Source organism: Spinacia oleracea, chromosome 6 (assembly GCF_020520425.1).
Source record: "Spinacia oleracea cultivar Varoflay chromosome 6, BTI_SOV_V1, whole genome shotgun sequence".
Lineage (NCBI taxonomy): Eukaryota > Viridiplantae > Streptophyta > Magnoliopsida > Caryophyllales > Amaranthaceae > Spinacia > Spinacia oleracea.
In genome coordinates this window covers 135,191,454-135,214,578 of record NC_079492.1, presented here as the reverse complement: position 1 = coordinate 135,214,578, position 23,125 = coordinate 135,191,454, and the positions used below count along the sequence as shown (strand labels likewise).

Below are 23,125 nucleotides of genomic sequence, written 5' to 3'. Positions count from 1 at the left end.
ACATGCACCAATGGCGACCAATGAGGTGCACGTGTTGGCTACCGACACCCCAAAGAAAAGAAAAAAAACTTTCAAACCATACTCATATGTCAAAATATAAAAATAAATATGTACTTTTTAGCATGTAATTATACATAATATCGACACCTAATTAAAAAAAATTGGCTCCGCAATTGTATGATATACTATATATACACTCATTTCTTTAATTAACAACCATAATCCAACCCCACTCGATCCATTCACAATATAATAAAAATAAGAGAGAATAACAAAAAATAAAAATTACCCTTAAATCATCATATCTTCCTTACCCAACCCAAACCATTAATTAAAATACAATTAAGTACCCAAAAACAAACTAATTAAAGATAAAGGAAAAATTAGAGTTACATAAAAAAATAGGAAGTCTTCTATATAAAAAAAAAAAAAGACCAGCTAACAAAAAAAGGACCAAAAAATCAATGTTGTTGACTCTTTATTTCTCTTTGGGAAGGGCTTCTCCAAAAGCCAGTAGTATAAAACTTATCCCACATTTCCTCTTCCAAGTGCATCAATTCCTTATCCATTATAATGTCTAATTCATCACTGCCGCAACTCACCTGATAACCATGACGACCCATCATCACCACCGCTGTCACATCCTCGCCCTCGGTTCGATTCTCCATTATCCCTTCAAAAGGGGTGTTGCACCGACACGGGGTCAGTGTTCCCCTACTTGAACCGGTGTATGATGGGATCGGAAGGAGACCATTTTTCATCATTTGCCGCCTCTTTCGCATTCTTAGCGCTTTTTTGCATATGCTTGTTGGGACCTTATATACGACAAGCACAAGCAAATTGACCAATGTGCAAGGACAACAACACCACACCGCGGCGCACTCCGCCGTGGTGCCTCCGGCCATCTCCGCCAGTCTCCCGTTGGTTGGTGATGGTTGCAAGAGAGGTTGTTGTTTCCTCCTGTTTTTCATTGACCTTGATCGTAGGATTATCTTCTTTTGAGTCATAATGTATCAAATAATACTCTATTACAAAATAAAAATAAATCAATTTCCTTGTAATAATTAGTACGTATGTAAAAATTAATAATTCCCTCCCCAACTCCTGAAAAATTTCCAGGAGCTAGGTAGTGGAAATTAAGAAAATTTAAAAATAACCTTAATGGAAAAGTAGATAGCTCCCCTCACAGACGGACCTAAAGAGATTCGACTGTGAGGGGAGGATTGAAAATGAGCTCCTGGAAGAACGGTTATTGGCAGGGTAAGAATAAAAGTATCATAAATTGGTTAAAATTAGGCAAAATATCCAGAAAAAAGGGGAGTGTTAATATATTACTCCGTATATGTTTAGAGGTTTTCCCCCTATTTTCTAGTGGTGGTTAATGATCACGGTAGGAAAATACTGATGTCACAACAATTTAAGGATAAAAAAGTTGGCAAATTAGGAATAGACCTATCAAAGTAATTAAGGTATTTTCTAAGGAGAATAATAGTATCATTAATAATCAACTCTATGAAATTTAATTAGGATGTTCATTCATTCTCCCACTTAATAATTAGCTCTATGTACTAAGTTGAATAAACAATGATAAATGATAATCTTTCAAAAAAAATAATTATGTGTATAAATTATGAAGAACAACTTGTTTGGAAATTAAGGACCTAACTTTTATTGCACGACCTATCACTGAACACCTTAATGTCTTAACTTTCACCTAGCTTCTTATAGAGCATATTATATGCATCTGGGTGCACGGTGCACTCACTTATATTTTCTCCGTACATATAACGAGAAAATATGGTAAAGATCACCAATAAACATAAAAACACCATTGGATATACAGTGCATCCAAGTACATCTAATAATTTTCAAGCTTCTTATACGAGTACGGGGTACTTAGTTTTTAGAGTAGTCGCCCGATCTATCATATGCATATGCCAATTTTTTGGATAAACGCAAGGCTTTTTATACATTTAGATTTAGATTAGATATAGATCCCCAAGAGCTACCTATCGACAATAACAAATGTACGTACTCCCTCCGTTCCATAATGTTCCTCACTTTTTCATTATGCGCAGTCTCCAATGTACTATTTTGACCGATAATAATTTTAATTTCGTATTAGTAAAATTATAAAAAAAATTATATTTAGAAAATTTATATTGAAACGAATCCAATGATATCCCCACAAGTTAACATTTATACTCTTAATCATACTATTAGTTACGGTCAAAGTTTTAAACTTTGACCATATAACATGAAGAACATTATGGAACAGAGGGAGTATTTCCTAAAATGTTATTACCCCCGTTTCAAAATTTTCTTTACATTTTTCGTTTTAGTCTGTTTCATAATGTTCTTACACTTTGTTTTAATCTATTTTTGGACATGAAAATTTACTAGCTTACCCTTCTTACCCCCATAATATTTACAGTTTTCACTTACTTTCTCTTATTTTGTTCATTTTTCTTTCTTATACTCGCCCTATTTCTCTTACTTTATCCATATTTTATTATATTCAACCAATTTTTCTACTTTTGTCTTAATACTTGTGCAAATAGTAACCGTAAAGATCTTTGAAACAGATGTAGTAAAAGTCTAAGAGAATGTTTGGTATAAAGTTTTTAAGTGATGAAAATGGAATCAATTAACTATTATCACTTGCTAGTTGATCTTTGGTATGAAAGGAGTGGTAACACAATCAATTTCCTAAGGGTAACCATTACCACCATTTGGCACCTCTCATAATACTATATGGTAACAAAATTATTACCCTCCTCCATTCACGATTTATTACAAGTGATTCATTTCCTAAGATATACCAAACAACTAATATTGGCAATACAAACACTACCCTTTGCCATTCTTATTTATTTTCTTTCCATTTCTTTTCTTAAGCTTATACCAAACATTCCCTAGGTAAACATTGTTAAATTAATATATACTACGTATAATTTATTATATATGTTTAATAAAGATGTTTGAAGTTATGATTTTATCTTCTACGCAAAATTAGATATATCATCTGCATAACTGCATTAGTACTTTTTAATTATTTTGCCGTATTTATATTTCATTAAGCCATATTGATTCATAAAAAAGTTCACAACTTTAGGAGTAGTTTTGCCGAACAGGGCATTAGTTTTAAGGTATTTCTCCTCCGTAGCAATCCAATGAGATTCACAACTTTAAAGTTTTTTTTTTTGTCGTAGGTTAATGCAAGCCACTAATTAACTTTTTTGAGGGAAAGCCACTAATTAACTTTTTTGAGGGAAAGCCACTAATTAACTTTCTAACTACTAATTTTGAAATATTTGCCAAAAAAAAGAAACAAAAAAATACCTACATTTAGTTAGCAACCCTTTTATTAGAAAGAGAGAGATCTTAAAAATGAAAACAATCAAAATTGTTTTCTTAATTCCTTCCTCTAATAATGCATGTTATTTAAAATATAATTAATGTACTTTCCATGACACATAATATAATATTGTCACCATGCTTTTCTCATTTCACCTCCTTAATTAATCTCTTCTAAATTATTCATTATCTATGGTAAATTGGTAATGTTTTGAATTTGATTGTAAATCATCTCTTTGGGGATCAGAGAGATAAACGAGGGAAAATATGGATGGGTCGACAAGCATGGGTTTCATGGCAGTTTTTGCTGTTTCAGGAAGTGTAGCGCTCCTTGCACTCCAACTTCACAAACGCCTTGTGGAAGATTTTATGAGGAGGATTGACTTTGAAGTTGGTAATTTTTTAATTAAATCTAATGCTTGTTAATGTCCTTTTCCATGCAAAAAAATTTCGACATGTATCTGCACGCTCGGGTCACTAACTAGTTTCCTTCTTCAAATTTCTAAAGTGGTTGGATGCCCAATTCTAATCATCGCTTTTCTAGGACAACCCTTTTGATGTGTATAGACAACAAAACTATCTAGTTAATCGATTTATTAGCTCTTGAAGTATATAAATATATTACCATTTCAAATTAATTTAAGATATTTATTGAAATATACTTCGCATAGTTTATTAAAAAGAATAATTTCATTAATTTCCTCTCGAAAAATCATACTATTGATCGGGATTTCTATGGATTATGGCCTTTGTTCCGAGAATTTTCATAAATCTATTTTTTCTAGGCTCCGTTTAATTTAAATGAAAACATTTTTAAAGAAAAATAACTATTCATGGAAAATAGTTTTCAAGGATAATAATTATCTATGGATTATGGCCTTTGTTCCGAGATTTTCATTAAGGAATTTTCTTTTAGGCTCCGTTTATTTTAACGGAAAACATTGTCAAAGAAAACTATTCATGGAAAATAGTTTTCAAGGAAAATCATTATGGAAAAAAAAGTTGTTTTTTTGATTTGTTTGTTTCCTTGTAGAGAAAAAAAGAAAAAAGTAGAAAGATATGGACGGATCTTGAATAATTTTAAAAGGGGGCCAGTAGAAAAATTAAGCAATAAAGTATGGAATAGTTGATAGAGAAAACGCATGCATTCGATCATCACCTATGGGTTATGGTTATGAAAATAACGAATTAAAGCACTATATGAAAAGACTCACCCACCATAAGCAAGGTGTGAGACACGGGTCGGATCCGGATGTAGTCGGAGCTAAGCTCCGGTGAACCGGGTGTGCTATGCGTAAAAAGAAAAGTGTGAATGCATAATTTTGTTGGTAGAAATGTTTGGTTGGACTTCACCTTGACATTTTCCCTTTTCTACAGGATGCGGAAAGTGTCAATGCAAGAGAAGAATTCGGTTGACAAGTAATGTAAAAGAATCGTCAAGAATTGAAGATGATAAAGAATCATATGAAACGAAAGTGGCGAAACCATGTTGTGAAAGAAGCTATAATGGGGTTGAAGGTACAATGCCTCTTAACAGGTTGGCTTTATATAAAGGTATAATTAAAAGTAGGATGTCATGCCCTAAGACAGAATACGGACTCTCGAGAGGAAGGAATGCACCTTATGATAATACGTACTTGTAGTCACTTAATATAAATTTTGATAATGTGATATTTGAGGATTGGGATTGTGTATATTTTCTTTTATTTTGAATATATACATACTAGTAGTTGCCTTTTTGTTTTATTATGGGATTTTTCTAACTAATAATATCGATTATTGAGAAAAAGAAAATTAAATTTGCTCCGAGTAATTCAGAATAAAATTTGAAACTATAGATTTGTTATAGTCGCGATGAAGATGGTTTTCGTCTGATTGTACTCTAAAGTTTGACATGTCATTTGATCCCGCGTAAATCTTTACTAAAGAAATAACTTGTATTACACTATACTCGCAAAATTCTACTAGAATAAAACCCACCATAACGGTACTTACTACACTCAAAGATATACTTTTATTGAAATTCACAACAAAAATGAGACTTAAGTAAAGAGAAAGGAACGGGAATAACCAAATTTCAATTTGATAATTTCTGGTCTAATATTTGTAAACCACATAGAGAGAGGATGGAGAGAAGTTGTACGCACATGTATATATACGTTCAAGTTGAAACAATTTAGAGCAATATCAGTGCCAATTCTTAAGACTTGAATTTTGCTAACATGTCATATGATTCACCAGTCTTAAGATCAGACATATCAGTTTGTAGCATTGAAATGAGTTAGTCTTAACAAGGTATAAAATCAAGTCTTGAAAAACTAAGACTTAACTTAAGACTCAATATATGAGTTAAATAAAATAATAATAATTAAATTTAAGATGTTTTAAATGAGTTCGAGGGGTGAAAAACTAAATTTGGATGAATCTGAATAAGGTCCTGTTTAATTCACCTTATTTCTCCTGATCTGATCTGGTCTGGTCTGATCTGATCTGATCTGAACTTATTTTTTCTGATCTGATCTGGTATGATCTGATCTGATCTGGTCTGATCTGGTCTGGTCTGGTCTGATCTGATCTGATCTGATCTGATTCTTCATAATTAAGTTTAAACAAAAATCTACATTTATTAATATTAAACGACTTACGTGTAAAATAAATGTTTACACAAATTTATAATATTGATATTATTTATTTGACTTTGCTCATGATTTAACTATTCCTTATATTAGATAGACCTAGACATGATCTAGATAGATCGGCTATGATCTATACATATAAGTTCTGATCTGGATATGATCTGTACAGATCGATTCTGATCTGGACATGATTTGTACAGATCGATTCTGATCTGGACATGATTTGTACAGATCTGTTCTGTTTGGACATGATCAGTTCTGATCTGGACATGATTTGTATAGTTCAGTTCTGATCTGGACATGATCTGTACAGACCAGTTCTGATCTGGACATGATCTTTATAGACTAGTTCTGATCTGGACATGATCTGTACAGACCAGTTCTGATCTGGACATGATCTGTACAGTTCAGTTCTGATCTGGACATAATCTGTACAGATCAGTTCTGATCTAAACATGATCTGTACAGACCAGTTCTGATCTGGACATGAGCTGTACAGTTAAGTTCTGATCTGGACATGATCTGTACAGATCATGTCTGATCTGGACATGATCTGTACAGATCATGTCTGATCTGGACATGATCTGTACAGATCATGTCTGATCTGGACATGATCTGTACAGATCATTTCTGATCTAGACATCATCTGTACATATCATTTCTGATCTGGTCATGATCTGTACAGACCAGTTCTGATCTGGTCATGATCACTATTAATCAATTCTAATATGGACATGATCTTTGCCGATCAATTCCGATTTGAACATAATCTGTACAGAGTCGATATCTAGACCAGTTATAATCTGGACATATCGATTCTGATCTGGACATGATCTGTACAAATCGGTTTTGATCTGAACATATTGGTTATGTAAGAATTGAATCTGATGTAGACAAGATCTTTACAGATTTGAACATGATCTGGACATGATCTGTACAGATCAGTTATGATAAGGATATTATCTTATTCTATCAGTTCTGGTCTAGATATATACTCCGTAGTAGTTTTGATCTATAAAAATCAGTTTTGATATGGACATGACCTAATCATATCGTTTCTGATCTGGACTTAATGGTTTTAATTTGGACATGATGAATTTGAATGTTTTGTTAATGTTTTTTTATGCCTTAAGTAATAGGTTTTAATTGCACCGACAACAAAATTCTTTTTTATTAAAGCAATAATAGTAATAAATATTAAATATAATCAATGATATAAATAATAATAATAATTATCATCATAATAATCTGGTCTGATCTGGTCTGATCTGATCTGATATGGTCTGGTATGATCTGACCTGAACTTATTTTTTCTGATCTGATCTGGTTTGGTCTGATCTGATCTGATTAAATCTGAAATAAGTAATAAGGTCCTGAAATAAGGTGAACTAAACATGGCCTAAATCTTAACAAAATTTAATTAATTAAATATTAGTAAAAAGCTTACATAACATATGAGAAAAATCTTAAAATAAGACATTAAGACCCTTGATGGTGCTTTTAGGCTAGAACCACGCAGCCCAACTTCAATTCCTAGATTAGGAAACTATGTTACGATAAAGTTGATTTGGAACTTGCCATGGTAGAAGTAGAACTCACCTAAATATGTATCCTCAAATCTCAATAGTCAATACACTAACTATTGGAGTGGACAGATTTATATGTAACCACATTTTGGGAATGATAACAATATTTATTAGATTAAGAAATGTGATTTAACTTCCCAAGAACAAACAAAAAAACAGAATAGAAATGCAAGAAATAAATGCAAGTGAGTAATTAAATAAAGCCACTCCACTCCCAACTGTGGCAATTTACTTCTTTGACTATCACAATCGCTATCAGTCTATCACTATTTCCAGTTTTCCACTACAAGGAGAGGAATTACCAAAATGTGCAGTTTGAAACCGGAAGTGTTTGACTCCCAGATTTCCAGGTACTCCTCTTATTTTTTGGCTCAAATCTCATTCTTCTTCTTACTGTTGCATGCTTTTTCTTTTTCTTTTTTTTTTTTTTTACTTTCATCATGTTTTCAAATTTGATTGACCATCCATCTCTTTTTATTGTCGGCATTGAACAACTTTCACTTTGTTGAAACTGAGTTTAAATTGTGCACATAAATTGGTAAAGTGGGTTCGAGAAGATAGGGATAGAGAGGAAGTGGGAAAACATACCAAAAGAGAGGTATGTGACAAATTTATGGGGACATCCCAAAGTGGAATATGAAGAATAATAATAAAAAACGGATGGGGTATGAATGATGTTATTGGACTTTAGGAAGTTAATCATAAATTTGGACCAACGAAGTCACGGGTCACGACGGGGCTAGTCAATCAGACGGCCGGTGTGCACGGTCCGATCCGGACCGGAAATTGGACCGGAACCGGACCGTAATTGGACCGGACCGGACCAATAGATTCCGGTCCGGTCCTCGATCCTTGAAAATACATGATTTCGGTTTTTCGGTCCGGTCCGGTCAAAATCCGGAATTTGCCGGTCCGGACTGGTGACCCAGAATATAATTTTAAAAATATTAATTTTAGATAAAATAGCTCAATTTATAGCCCACATACATTAATCCCCTCCCGCAATTTTTTGTATATCAGTGGCCTTTATCTCCTTTAAATTAAGCTTATGATGTTATGTATGCTATACTTAAAGAGAAATATAGGTCGTAAAAAGATAAAATCGTAAAAACAAATTGAGTTTAAGATTGTAATCGCAAAAATTAAAAAAACCGGTCCAAGCCGGTCCAAAACCGGACCGGACCCGAATTTTCCAGTCCGGACCGGATTCTTTCCGGTTTGGTCCTCGGTCCGCGAATTCTGAAAATTCCGGTCCTACCGGTTCCGGTCTGGTTTTGGACCTGTGCACACCCCTAATTACGATAGACTTGTGACGGGTCGTAAACTCGTAATTGCATTTCATGATGTTAATAATATATTTTCTTGTAGTGAATTAGTCCAAGCCTTTTGAAGGAGAGATCCCTTCCAAAACCACATTAATTCAATAGAATAAAGTGTGGATGTAATTAGAAGACGTTGAATTCCTTATTGCTGCTTGGTTAATGGTTATTGTTGTTGAATGTATTACATTGTTCATAAATCTTGAAATGCTGATGATGTATGAGCATTTCCCTGTTAGAGAAATGAATGGCGAGCCACAACCAATGACAGATAATGATCAAGCATCCAAACACAAACACGAACACGAACACGAAGACAAAGTTATAGATGAATCTGAACCAGAACCACAAGGTGTTGTACCTACAGATTCATGCCTGCAGGAAGATGTTGATATTGAGTCGCTTTCAGGAAAACATTTCTGTCATGTAATTCTTGACAAATCAATGAGTAAGAATGATCAAGCATCCAAACACGAACCACAAGCTCAAGTTGAAGTTGTACCTACAGATTCATGCCTGCAGGATGATCATGATGTTGATATTGGGCCGCAACCACTCACTAAGAATGATCAAGCATCCAAACCCGAACCTGAACCTGAACCTGAACCTGAACCTGAACCTGAAGCTATACATGAATCTGAACCACAAGCTGAAGCTGAAGTTGAAGTTGTACTACCTACAGATTCATGCCTGCAGGAAGATGACGATGTTGAAGTTGAGTCGCTTTCAGGAAAACCTGTCTGTCATGTAAGTCTTGGAAAATCACACCTCGGCCGTGGTGCTACTTGTACGTGTCTATTGGTAGGCTTTCTTCTCGATCAATTTTTTATAATTGGATTCAGTTAAGAATAGAACAATGACTCCTTTGATGATCATTGATATCAGGCGTTGCCTATACATTTTACTCGAATACTTCCTAACAAAAGAGTCCCAGTTATCCTCACTCATGGCCCAAAGAGTTGGGAGATGGCTTATCATGGTGATGCAAAGGAAGTCAAGCATAAAAGGTTTGACACAAGGTGGAGGGTTTTTGTTGAGGACAACAAACTTAACATTGGAGATGTTTGTGTATTTGAACTCATGGAATGCAATCATACTTCTCTCAACATCAAGGTTCAAATCCGGAGAGGTGACTTTCCATCTCAACTATCAACTATTACACACTATGGCCCAGGTTAGTTACAAGCTGTTAGATGTTAACTGTCAACGGTTGATTGGTTGCATGTGTATTAGTTCATTGTATTTAGGTGTTTGTCTAAAAGTTTTTGCTAGATCTTAGCTGTTTCAGTTATAAAAGACGAAGTGCATTAATCAATAAGCTAAAATCTCTTTCAAAGAAAGCTACTCGTATCACTTTTTTTCCTTAATTTACCTAAGTTTTACAAAGGGAAAGGGCAAGACAACAAATGATGTAGACAGGTTTTGAACTCAACCCTTTTAAGACTTTACCAACTAAGCTGGTTGATATCCACATAAACGATCCATTTTGTCCTAAACAGTAAAAATACAAACTTTTCTATAAGGCGGTCTTACACAAAAGACCACTTTGGTATCATATAAGTTAAGCAATGAAACCAATTAGTTAAGCACTTGAACTAATTAGTTAAGTACTGAAACCAATTAGTTAAGCAAAGGAATTAATTAGTTAAGCAATTGAATCAATTAATTAAGTAATGTAACTAATTAGTTAAGAAATTGAACCAACCAAAGTGGTCTTTCCGGTAAGGCGGTCTTACACAAAAGTTGCCGCAATAAAAAGGGGCAGAAGGTGTACCGGTAAAGGATTCCGCCACCTCAAAGGAAAATAAACATTTACTGTAAAAAAATAAAAATAAAAAGGTACATGCAATAAATAAATACTTCCTATAGAAGTGGAAGGGTCTTTTCAGTTTTCCTCTGAGTTTCTTTAAAAGGGAAGAAATTACCAAATCTAAACCATTTTCCCAGGTAACATTTTTTGCTCATTCTGATTTATTCTTGCAAATTTATAGCTTAGGTTCTAGGGTTCTAATTCACGTTTGTTCTATTTTTTCTTCATACTCGTATTATTACACATTTTTAAAAAACAATTGGGTTCTACTTCAACTCTGTTTATTTTGTTCTTGTCTTTTTTTTTATCTTGTTTTTATTTTAGTTGATGTACTCTACTTTAATTTTGCCTGTGCAGTTGTGCTCGTAAACAAAAAAAGTTGCCTGTGGATTACTCACCCAGTCACTCATAGATGTTTCATTTGACTTTCACGGGTTTCCTACTCTAAGGCACAACATAAAACATTTAAACTCTATGCACAGTAAACATTATAAAATATTGCAAAAATGTACATTGAAACGAATCTAATAAAGCTTTACAAAAGCATAATAATTTTTATAGGTTAGTGCAAATTCTTGATCAAAACTTTTAAAGTTTGACCCATAACAATATAGTGGGACAATCTTAAAGGGATGGAAGGAGTAATATTTTTATTGTCATACTGAGTATTTGTAAATACTCTTAAGTAAACTTTGATTTATTGAAATTATATGTTGACAAGAATTGATGTTGAAGCAATCCCAAATAATATTGAGAGAGTTAATCACTTAATAAGGCTAAGGGACTACTCCCTTTATTGCTATATGATTTTAAGGTGGATTGCGTGTAATGGATTATGGAGGTAATAAAAGTTAAACCACCATAATAAAAGGACAATGAAGGTGAATTGAGGTGGTTGCAAGGAGGGTGGTGTGGTGGAATTGTGATGAGAAGTTGTGATAGTGGTGGTGTTGTGAGGAGAAGGGAGGAAGGGGGGAGTTATTACCCCCAAGTGAGGGTAATAATCACCCTAGTAGGATGTTGGATAACTATTCCCCCACGATGAAGGTATTCGTTTCCCCTTTCCTTTTATTTTCTTCTTGCCAACACTAGCTTATTCTCTTTGCCACCACTTCATCCCCTCATCATCACCTTCAATTACCTTATTTTTGTTCGTTTGACTTTTATTACCCCCTTAGTGCATTACCCTCAATCCAAGCATGCCTTTCCTGTAAGAAATTTTTTTAAAAAAAAGGTACATGCAATAAAAAAATACTTCCCTCATTTATATTGAAGTATAGAAGTGGAAGGGTCTTTTCAGTTTCCCTCTAAGTTTCTCTAAAAGGGAAGAAATTACCAAATCCAGCAATCCATACCATTTTCCCAGGTAACATTTTTTGCTCATTCTGATTTATTCTTACTTCTAGGGTTCTAATTCCCATTTGCTCTATTTGTTTTCTTCGTACTCGTATTTATTACACATTTTCCAGAAACAATTGGGTTCTACTTCTACATACTCTGTGTATTTTGTTCTTGTCATTTTCTATCTTTTTTTTTATTTTAGTTGATGTACTCTCCTTTTAATTTGCTTGTGTTCCTCAAAGAAAAAGAAAAAATATTTTTGTGGATTACTTACTCCGCCACTGAAATATTGTTTCATTTGACTTTTCACTGGTTCCTACTCTAAGGCAAACCACAAAACATAATATTTTCAACTCTATGCACAGTGAAAATTATAAAATATTGTGAAAAATGTACATGAAAATAAATCTAACAAAATCTCACATAACTGTAATACATAATAATTTTTATAGATTAGTACAAATTCTTGGTCAAAACTTTTAAAATTTGACCCATAATAATGTAGTGGGACAATCTTTAAGGGATAGAAAAAGTAATAACTTTAGAGTATTTACAATACTACTCCAGTTAAACTTTGATTTATTGAAATTTTATGTTGACAAGAATTGAACAAGTCATAACATTTTGGTTGGTGAGAATATCTGCCAAAGAATAGTTATTTGAAATAAAATGTCAATTAGTATGATTTATGACAAGTAAATTATTTGCAGAGGGCAGGAGTATGTCTATCCAAAAGGTGAAAGGGGCCCACCACCGGACAACTCACCCGGCAACTCGAGCACGGTGGAAGAGGTAAGTCATAGCATGTGGCTCAATTAGTCGATTTACAAGAAGTTATGTTTTTAAGATTTGAACCCTGGACACGCCATACACTTTATTCTTTACCAATTAAGCTATGAGCTGGATTGCGAGGGAGTATGTATTGATTGACATTCCTTCCGTAATTGGTCAAAAGTAGCTAGATACTTAGATACGGATACGAAGTACTACGTACATGGCTTCTAGAGTTCTAGGTAACCAATAAGTAGTCCTACTTAATTAGCCTGATTATTGATGTTTTAATCTTTGGTTCTTTGTGTTGTGAACGAATTTGTTATTCTATGTTTGGTTCTCCGTGCTTTCTATCAATATATTCATGTACTCCTTCCGTACATTATATTGATGTTTTATTTTCTGTTAGAGAAATGAGTGACGGACCAAAACCACTTGTAAAGAATGAAGTTAAAGTTGAACCTGAAAACAAATTTGAAGTTGATCCTGTACTTGAAACCAAAGATGAACTTGTACTGCCTACAAACTCATGCGACGATGATGATACTGATATTGAACCGTTATCGGGAAAACCTTTCTTTCATATTACACTTCTCAGATCACATGTCGGTGGTGGTACAAATAAATATCAACTGGTAAGCTTTTTCTCCAACCTTTATAGATGATTTCAACTTGTTAAGTTTTTTGGAGCAAAATTCCATATGAATGCTTTAGATTTAGAAGAAGGATGAAACATGACTAATTGCATGGCTAATTAACTTTCACTGATGAATTTCAGATATTGCCCAAAACTTTTACTCAAAAACTTGCCAACAAAACAATTCCAGTAATCCTCACCCGTGGGAAAAGGAGTTGGGAGATGGCTTATTTAGGTCAAAATGCAGCCCATTATAAGAAGTTCGATCAAAGGTGGAAAGCATTTGTTCATGACAACAAGCTCAAGGTTAAAGATGTTTGTATTTTTGAACTCATGGAATGCAGTGACAATGCCCTTAAGTTCAAGGTTCAGGTCCTACGAAGCGACTTTCCATCTATCCTGTTGGAAAAGGAAGATGGTACAATCAATAATCCCATAGTTGTTGAGTAAATTTATGGCTTCTGTGATCCATGCATATGATTTTTGGGATCACTAGTAGAATTTGTAATACACTTCTGTAATTCCCAAGTTTCTGTTGTACGTAGTAATGTAGTATGTAAGTAGAATGTAGGTGTGTGTAAGATCAAGGTATTGTTTTGATTAAGGTTTGAATGGTATTTGCTTCATTTTGCCTTACTACTACAACTTGTTTGCTAGTCGGTAATAAACGTCAACAACTAAAATGAATTTAAGTAAAATTTTGCAAAGAAAATAACATTGTAATCTCCATGATAATGCAATCTTAGTCAAAACTTGTGTTTTTTCTTCGTAAATTTCCATCCCACCGGATACCCCCCAAATGGTGATAGGATGGTATGAAAAAATTTGAAGAAAATGAGACAATTTGGGGTGAACTAGCATCATCGTGGAAATAGACATCGATTTTCCTTACAAATTTATTCTCGTTAACTTATTAATTTACTAATGTAAATATAATTATGTATAATTTTGTCCTTTCTGAGGGGGGGGGGGGGGGGGGGAGGGACTAAACCTCATCTCCAATTCAATCCATATGATCAGCAAGATTTGATTCGGAAATGCTGCTACCAGATTTAGCCTAGGATGAAAAATTGTTATCCTTGAATAATTAAAGGATTTTAGGTTTTGAACATAATCCTGCAAAATTGAGTCTTACTGCATAATCATCTGGTCATCCAATAATCAGTGTGTCTATATAGATTCTGAAAAGAAAACAGGAAAACCGCCTATAACTAATCCTATGTAGTATACTCTTAAGCACAAAATAGAACACTTTTTATCTTTTCCAAGTTGCTCCACCTCATCCCAGGAAATTCATTATAACCAAATGGAGCACTAGATTGCAAAGAACAAAGTCTGCAAACGCACGCTCTGGAGCTAAATCCTGTAATGAAATATAGAAATTCAACAAAGATCAGAAATCAAGTATGCAATCCACTCATAGGAACCAAATATAAGAGGGACCAATTAGATTTTGCAATAACTTTTTAATTGATTCAGCACAGTTTTTATATTTTGGTTTACAACGATATGAATCCAATAGCACAGGCTACAAACCCAAATCTCAACTCTAGACTTTTCTTAGTTATCTGCTACAAGGCTAGAAAGTTGCACATTAGAATCAGCCTACTGGGTTTCATTAATAAGCAGATGCTCCACCACCATTTATCTGAGGGCTAACGGGGAAGATCATCCAACCACTTAAAATTTTAACAGTAAGTATTCGCTGGAGTAAACACCTCGATCAACTAAAATTTGCTGGAGTAAGAACATCAGGGAACAGGACAGGCAAACCCAACAAGGAAAAGATTAAACATGAAGGAGGTTCCTCGCCCAGATCCGTATAAACAATAATGACGAATGGGCAGTTACAAAAGTTTAAGGTGACTCAGATACACGGTGAGAAAATGGTGGCGGCTTCTGACCAGCAGTGAAGGAGCCGGAAATCCAATCTCAAGCTATGAGATTATTAAAAAAAAAACTTTTAAACTATCTACTGGCTTCAATAGGCCAAGAAATTTCCACCCCATTCAAAAATCAGAGAGAATCCAAATGGAAGGAGGCAAGAAAATTGGAAGACTGCACAAGTGCACATTTTGACAAACAAAGCATGGTGATGCCCAGATTTTCAAGATTAGGATGAGAAAGAAGTTTTGGAGGATTTAAACGAGCAGCGGAAAAGGTTGATTGGGCTAGCTAGCTAGAACCTCGTAAGAAGGGGAGGGATGTGTAGGGCTGGTTTGTACGCTTTTCTTTTGGGAGCTTTGAGGGGGGTTATCGTTTCTAGAGAGAAGCATGGTCTCTCCATTACATATTTATTTAAAGATTAAACATTGCAAACCTTAGTTCTAACTTCTAACCCATAACACAGCCTATAATTTAAGACGGAGGTAACCACTTGGCAATTATTCCGTAGAACAAAGTGTTAACACTTAAGATCCCCAATTTCAACAGTCTTCTTCAACTAGTCATACTGTTTCAACTCCCCAAACCCTTTTTACTCAGACCATGACGAATGCTTCATTCCAATTAGTTTAGCGATGTTTCATTCCGATCTCATAAGCGTCTCAAATTTTTTATTACAAAGCCATTCCACCAGTATGAGTTACCAAATTGTAGCTACCAAAATTAATCCATATAAATCAAACTTCAAAACAGAAACAAAGATTCATAATAATAATTAACTGCCAATGTTAAACCTAGCAGTAACCTGGCCTAATTTATTTTTTTAAAAGAGGCTTCGTTGTTCCTACTTTGTCGGATAACTCAAATCCTTTACTAAAGCACGCCAAAATAAGAATTCTGCGGACAAGACACCATACCTTGAATTCCTTGTTTTCCTTATTCACCTGAATGCGAAGGCATACTGCAAAAAAAAAAAAGTAGGTTTTAGGCTCCAAAGCAGACAAAAAAACATCTTAATGGAAAACATAAGATGATTAGACATACCAGCAAGAACAGCTGTACCAACACAAGAAAGTACACCAGACAGAAAAGAGTTAAATGGAAAAGATCCAACTGTTGCCATATAAGCCACCTGGTTGGAGATCAATACAAGGGTGTCAGGGTGTCACAAATGTCGAATGATAACAAAAAATTATGTTACAACACAACAGGATGTAAATTTCATGCAAAATAAGCATATCAGATAAAATACTAGCTGAGGTTCTGGTAAATTTTCATAACAGAGACTTAACAAATTGACTATCCTGCAGGAATGATGCTTTGCAACATTAATAACCAGAAGATAAAAACTTAACACACAGGTAGAGGTTCAAAAGTCCAATCATCGTGGGCCTCGTGGCTGCAACCGTCTTTTAAGAGATTCCTGGTTAAACAAAGGATTGATTACTGATCTAATTTCAACTCCACCATAAACAATCCCCTTTTGTTTTTGTGGAGGGTGGGTGGGAGTAGGGCAGAGCAGGGTGTCACGGATGGCCTTCCCACCATCGCGTGCAGCAGCATGCACGGCTATGAGCATCGCTAGGCTAGGCTAGGCTGATCGGAATGTGGGTCGTCGAGTGGGTCGAGGCATTGGGGTGCATAGTGTGCAACATTATTGGCGCTGGCACAGGGCGCTAGGCAGCAAGTGGGCTTGGGAGCAAGTGGAGTACCCACCCCCCATATAGGAATATTATGGATAAGGCACAAATTCCTAATGAACAAACACTTATCTATAATGGGTCGTTCGAGGGACCAAACGAAGTCCAAATGAGCTGAAACTTTGGGATCCCACCAGAATTCGGCCAATGATGATGATGGTCCAGATCAGGCCCACAAAGGCCCATTATGCAATAAGTCAGTAGAGAATGGGCCCAGGAGGTCCTAGAGTGCTCCGGTGATGTCTTGAGCATTCTAACTTGGATATTTCGTGAAGGTTCTAGATAGGGAAGATCTGGAACACTTGTATATTTGTGTAAAGTATCTAGAACGGTCTAGGTACCTCCTTGTATAGGAAGTTTCCTTGGAAGTGGGAATGTTCTAGAGCCGTGTAGGTCGTTCCGCATAAAAAATTGTATAGAATGTTCTAGATGTAGAATATTCTAGGCTAGGTGGATGGTGGCCTATAAATAGCCACCACGACGTTAACTTGTAATCAATAGAGTTTTCAATACAAGTAAATCATTCTCCAAAACTCTCTTGTGTTCTCTATCATTTAATTTTCCTACACTTAGAATGAGTGAAGAAATCCAAGGCACTTAGTGTATCATTCGAGTGTGCGGGCATACAAGTGAGGGGCAAGCTTGTGTGTTCCCTACGATCGAGGGGCAAGCTTGTGTGTTCTCTACGACCGAGGGGCATCATAATCAGCTAGCTAGACAACAAGGGTGAGTGCATAACTAATCGTTGTTATCTCTAGCACTAAGGGGATGTGCTACGAGGTAAACCAAAGCGCTATGAGTTGTGTCATCCTTGCGAAGCTTGACTAATTTAAGCATTGCGGCTTGGAGAGTGGCGCATGATGCGTGATTAGGCCAAGGGACTAGGCAAATTAGTCAGCACGTGTCAAGGGGCCTACTTGAAAGGTTGAGCTTAACGGCAAAATCAGCATGATGATTTATGCTCTTGAAATATGCTACTTAGCAAACATAGCATTCCGACAAAACCGGATGGAGAAATATCTTGGACAATTGGGAAAAGGAAACATACACAAGTAAACCACTCTCTTAAGAGGAGGTGGCAGGGAACTTTTCTGAAACGAAAGGCTTAAAAATCAATCCTTCGTAGTCACTAACATAATCTCAAATAATAAAAAGACTAAACCACCTTTGTTTTAGATTAAAAAAAATTGAAATACTATATAATGAAGAGATATGAAGGAGAACTTTTCTCTTAAAAAGAACAAAAATACGAACGCCCCAATTTAATACAAAGCAAATACTATTTTAAAGAATCTCTGGTTGAGGTGCCAAGGAAATAATTAATGAGGCTGAACAGCCCACTAACACAAAGAACTTTGAAACACAAACCTAAATTGCATCAAATTATCATCTTTGCTTTTTTGCTCTACCAAAATTAAATGAATCCATAGTTTAAAAATGCGCGGGCGCTCAGAAGCGCAAAGGGTCCATAGAGCATAGGCGCAAGATGCGGGGCGAAAGCGCCACCTTTTGTATACGAAGCGCACTTTTTAAAATATATTAAATTTTTTCTGTTTTGTATTAATTGTAAAGATTTCAAAATTACAGAACAGTAACAAGGCAAAAGTTATAAAAGTATTAAAAGCATTAAAAACATTTTAAAAAAGAACCAAAGAGGGTTGGGAGCGACTGACAAATAAAATAAAGAACTATTAGGGAATAACAAAGAGAGAGTTGTGAACAAGCGGGCATCACCTACTACCCAGATGGTGGGCAAACACAATAAAAAAAATGAAAAAGTTTCGTTCTCCTATGTCCTTTTGACCGGCTAAAGTGGTAGAGGGGATGGGGTGGGCCGTGGGATAGTAAGATCACATCACATGGCCTAATGCTTTTAAGAAAATCATAAATCATAAAAACAAGCATTGTTTGTTTGTCATAAAACAATTAGCGCGCCTCACCCCAAAAAGCGTGTGCATAAAAGCATAAAAAAGCGCACATTCTTGCGCCTTTTGTAGATGGGGTGGGCCCGTGGGATAATAAGATCACATCACATGGCCTTGTGCTTTTAAGAAAGTCATTAAAATAAATCATTATTTGTTTTGTCATAAAACCAATTAGCGTGCCTCACCCAAAAAGTGTGTGCATAAAAGCATAAAAACGCGCACATTTTTGCGTCTTTTGTAGATTTCCTCACATGGGGTTGTAAAAGCGATTTCACGTGCGCCATAACACTTTTTGCGCTTAGCCGCACTTTTTAAAACTATGGATGGCCCATAACAGGATCAGGGGAACCTCAAAATTTATTAGGCACAAATTGCTTACTCCAACCCTTATAAATCATCATGAAAAAGGGAGATTGATAACGGAAAAAAGGGTTACAAATTATTAAACAAATGATGATAAGGAAAAGCGGGATAAACAGTAGACTCGTGAGAATTGATACCGGAAATATCCTCAAAAAAAAAAAACACATACTCCGGTGATAAAAGGAAATCCACAAAATTGCCACCAAAGTAATCCCATCCAGTTGCTTATCATGAATAATTGCATTGTACAAGCATGACCCCTGAACACATATCTCTCCTTACACAAGAAACTGAAAGTACAGAAACATTGCGTAGGGAAGAAAGCTGGAACACACATGTAAGTTTGTAACCTTAAAATTGAACTCCTTTTGTTAGCTAGAAACCCAAGCCCAATTTTAAGTGTATTGTAGTAAAAAGCTGACATTCATGATATGAACATTGTTAGTTAGGACATGCCTATCATAGTTACATACCAAAATACTAGTATAAAGCATAATGGTGCAAGGTAATTCCTTGGCGGAATAGCAATGTAGTTTGTATACTTTAAAGGAAATATCGCGTATGGCTGTCCAAGTTAATGAACCTTGAGTTCTTGAGAAACACATACGGAGTATGGGTTACATACACACGTCTATAGGTGGTAATAGATACAATGAAAATTATAAGAAAAACAAAATAGTAAAATGCATTACCTAGAACATTCATATGGATATGGGGCAATATTAATCAAATTACACAAGAACTTGATTACCATATCCCTTCATTATTCTCTCCCCTTTATGACAGCATCACCTACCATACCTGATAACCCACCTATATTCCACTCTTAAAATTTGTATGAAAAGTTATTGCGGAAAATAATATGAGAGGTAGGGAGTATATGAATGATTATACTATAAGGAAAAGAGGAGCTTTTTCTTGCAACGTCCCAATATATTAAATTATTAATAATAAAGAATTTACTGAGGGGTGACAGACTGTAAGCCTATTGATCACATCCAAGGTGAAGGAGAAACCACTTTCATACTCCTAACACTCTCAAACAGGAATGTCATCCTTAACTTTCAAGGGAGAAAAGAAATAATTTCCCAATCCTTTAAACCACAATACCAAACCATATAGGACAACTTCACTGATCACACATTCACACCTGCAAGAGATGCATAAACAAAGGCTTGAGATATGCTATAGTGACCTGCACTTTTACTGACTCCAAATCTCCAATGGGCTATAGGTGCATCATCAACTACCATAGGCATAGGCGATTCAAAAGGCTAATCACAAGTTCCCTAACAAACTTTTTCAGTTTTTAACTACAAGCAAAGTTAAGTGAATTTGTTGGTGAAACTACTTTTACACCAGAGAAACAGGCCTTCCGAATAATGATAAAACAAAACTGTGAACGAATGGAATTCAATTAAAAAACAGGACCCATTATTTGAAGGGATCACACCAGAAACTATATTACAAATCACCACCCATACTCTTACCCACTACATGGTATATTTGCCTCCAGCTATATTCACCCCCTCCCAAAAAAGGAGTAAGAAGAAAAGTGTGATGGATATACCATATGATATGCCCGTAGAATGAGGAAGAAAGGAGAATACAAAACTTAACAGAAAATCAGCAATTGCCATCATTTAATATTCCACCAGAGTAAAATGAAAGTGGACTACTAACAACAAACAATCTAACTTCTGCAGTATTTCGAAAACTTTCAGGACAAACAACTCGAACTTAACTTGACACGTTGACAGTCCATAAGGCTACAACTCTACAAGTCAATAACGGAATGATATATCTTGTGCAAAAATTAAACCAACAGGGAACTTGGAAAAAGAACATTGTGCTTCCATCATCTTCTATATGGCCCTTAGTACCTTAAAAAAGGTTATTACTGCTGGCTACTGCCAATAACCAACTCCAGATTAGCGCCACAGTCCCAGGTCTCACATCCTACTATAATACATCGAGCCTAATCCTATTCATCTTTGGCCACAACAATATCTTCCCAATAATACAATTGGCATCAAATTCCACATTAAATTCCACAAGCAATGCCAATCTAAAATAGTTCTCGATTTGGCTCTTGTCGCAAAGTCTTAGATTCAATAAGTAATCCCGTCAATCTTATCTTCTTTTAATCTTCTCCCACCTAATATTACTCACCCTATGTTACTTTGACTATTCACACATCTCGCATACCCAAACCAGTATAACATAGATACGTGCATCAAGTATTTTTCTCCCACATTCTGGAAAGAAAACCCACAATAAAATAATAATTCCCAATCGCATTCTCAACAAACAATTATTTAATTTTTATCTTTATTGTATACTCCTACGTTACTTTTTCAGTTGGATCACTTGCATTTTCATTTTGAGGGCCAATAAATTTACAAACTTTGATCATGCGTCACTCTAATACATATTGAAAAACATATATTATCAACAAGTGGGATCTTGTAATATTGGTCCTATGTGTATTTTCAAAATATCAATTTCTAATATTTTCCATTAATACGTAACTGCAAATATCAAAGCTCAAAGTCATGCGTTGAAGACTGCAAATTAAAAGACGTTGCAGCTAAAAAGAAATGGAGGAAGTATAACAGACTAAAATATACTTTTGTATGCATTAATCAAATGTCCATCGTAGCTAAATAGCATCACATTCGCAAATCATACAACTGCCTTGCAATCAACCATAAAACCCTAATAATAAATTGCCCGCAAAATTCGACTGACAAGTAGATCGAATCCATCAAAATGCAATTCAATTGAAATCAAACAAGGAATTACAGTGAGCAGATCTAGAAGAGAAATACCTGAATCAAAGCAGTAGAAATAGCAAAAACGACGTAGAGGTCGATGATCTGTAGGACAACAATTGCAACAACAAAAAAAGTTAGAAATCCAAAATTGAAGAAGAATAATTAGAATGAGTAGAGAGAAAAGGATGACCTTGAGATTAATCGGAGTGGCGGCATAAGCCGAACGGAGAGAGTGGATTAAGGCTTGAGCGTCTCTGGTTGTTGATTTCGCCATTGTTTTCTCTCTCTGATTGCTCACTCTACTTTCTCTCTCTTTTGTACTGAAATTAGAAGTCAGGTCTAATTTTCTACGCTTTGATTTGGTGAACCCACGGACGGTTCTACATTTCTACTAGAGTCGGTCAAGATAAACCGATGAGAGGTAATGCGCACCCGGACGGCCGGACCCGGTAACATAAAGTTACTCCCTCCGCCCCTTAATATTCGACCTATTTTGACCGGACACGCTTGTCAATACACAACTTTGACCAACAATTTCTTTAACTACATATTATAAAAACTTATAAAAATATTATATTTTGAAAATATATATTAAGATGAAGTCAACAATATATTATATACTAACATTTATTTTCATATACTAGAAATAAAATAGGGTCAAAGTGAATTATGTGAATAGTGCAAAAAGTCAAAACAGGTCGAGTATTAAGGGACAGAGGGAGTAACCAATATTATTAGTGGTTTATTTTTTGTGAATCGGGTAAGTTCGATTGTTGGAAATATCATGTTTGTCTAGAAAAATAATTATAAATTTCACTGATATAGATCAAGGCCATGTTTGAAATCTAATCTAATCGAATTTCAACAAATTCAAACTATTTTTTATTCAAATTCAATCAAATTGAATATGCATTAACACGAACAATATACTCCTAGTTATCATTTTTCTAATTTTTAATTCATATATGAGGTTGTAGTCTCCCGGTTTAAATTTTTTTAAGGATTATTACAAACTCGAA

At 35.1% G+C, this 23,125-nt stretch overlaps 4 protein-coding genes across 6 annotated transcripts; 2 read left to right on the top strand and 2 right to left on the bottom strand.

Moving 5' to 3' along the window:
• Positions 1–161: 161 nt before the first annotated feature.
• LOC110798133 (uncharacterized) lies at positions 162–1,291 on the bottom strand. Its single transcript, XM_056830717.1, has 2 exons — positions 1,158–1,291; positions 162–1,025 (listed from the first exon to the last, which is right to left on the bottom strand). Exon 2 carries the CDS (start codon positions 1,005–1,007, stop codon positions 462–464), a length of 546 nt encoding a protein of 181 aa, XP_056686695.1. The 5' UTR covers positions 1,008–1,025; positions 1,158–1,291; the 3' UTR covers positions 162–461.
• A 2,111-nt stretch (positions 1,292–3,402) lies between these two features.
• On the top strand, positions 3,403–5,103 carry LOC130462469 (uncharacterized). The gene is made up of 2 exons (XM_056830718.1): positions 3,403–3,751; positions 4,735–5,103. Exons 1-2 carry the CDS (start codon positions 3,625–3,627, stop codon positions 4,998–5,000), a joined length of 393 nt encoding a protein of 130 aa, XP_056686696.1. The 5' UTR covers positions 3,403–3,624; the 3' UTR covers positions 5,001–5,103.
• A 2,485-nt stretch (positions 5,104–7,588) lies between these two features.
• On the top strand, positions 7,589–14,083 carry LOC110798132 (B3 domain-containing protein LOC_Os12g40080). 3 transcript variants are annotated; one of them, XM_022003281.2, is made up of 6 exons: positions 7,589–7,929; positions 9,138–9,699; positions 9,784–10,072; positions 12,760–12,841; positions 13,230–13,455; positions 13,599–14,083. In XM_022003281.2, exons 1-6 carry the CDS (start codon positions 7,886–7,888, stop codon positions 13,905–13,907), a joined length of 1,512 nt encoding a protein of 503 aa, XP_021858973.1. In that variant the 5' UTR covers positions 7,589–7,885; the 3' UTR covers positions 13,908–14,083. The 3 variants fall into 3 exon arrangements, with proteins under 3 accessions (XP_021858973.1, XP_056686921.1, XP_056686920.1); XM_056830943.1 differs by lacking the exon at positions 7,589–7,929 and having other exon boundaries at positions 8,962–9,699; positions 9,784–10,027; XM_056830942.1 differs by lacking the exon at positions 7,589–7,929 and having other exon boundaries at positions 8,962–9,699.
• A 412-nt stretch (positions 14,084–14,495) lies between these two features.
• Positions 14,496–22,478, bottom strand: LOC110798140 (dolichyl-diphosphooligosaccharide--protein glycosyltransferase subunit DAD1). The gene is made up of 5 exons (XM_022003292.2): positions 22,297–22,478; positions 22,161–22,208; positions 16,386–16,473; positions 16,259–16,302; positions 14,496–14,820 (listed from the first exon to the last, which is right to left on the bottom strand). The coding sequence occupies exons 1-5, from the start codon at positions 22,378–22,380 to the stop codon at positions 14,737–14,739; spliced, it is 348 nt and encodes a 115-aa protein (XP_021858984.1). The 5' UTR covers positions 22,381–22,478; the 3' UTR covers positions 14,496–14,736.
• Positions 22,479–23,125: the final 647 nt, after the last annotated feature.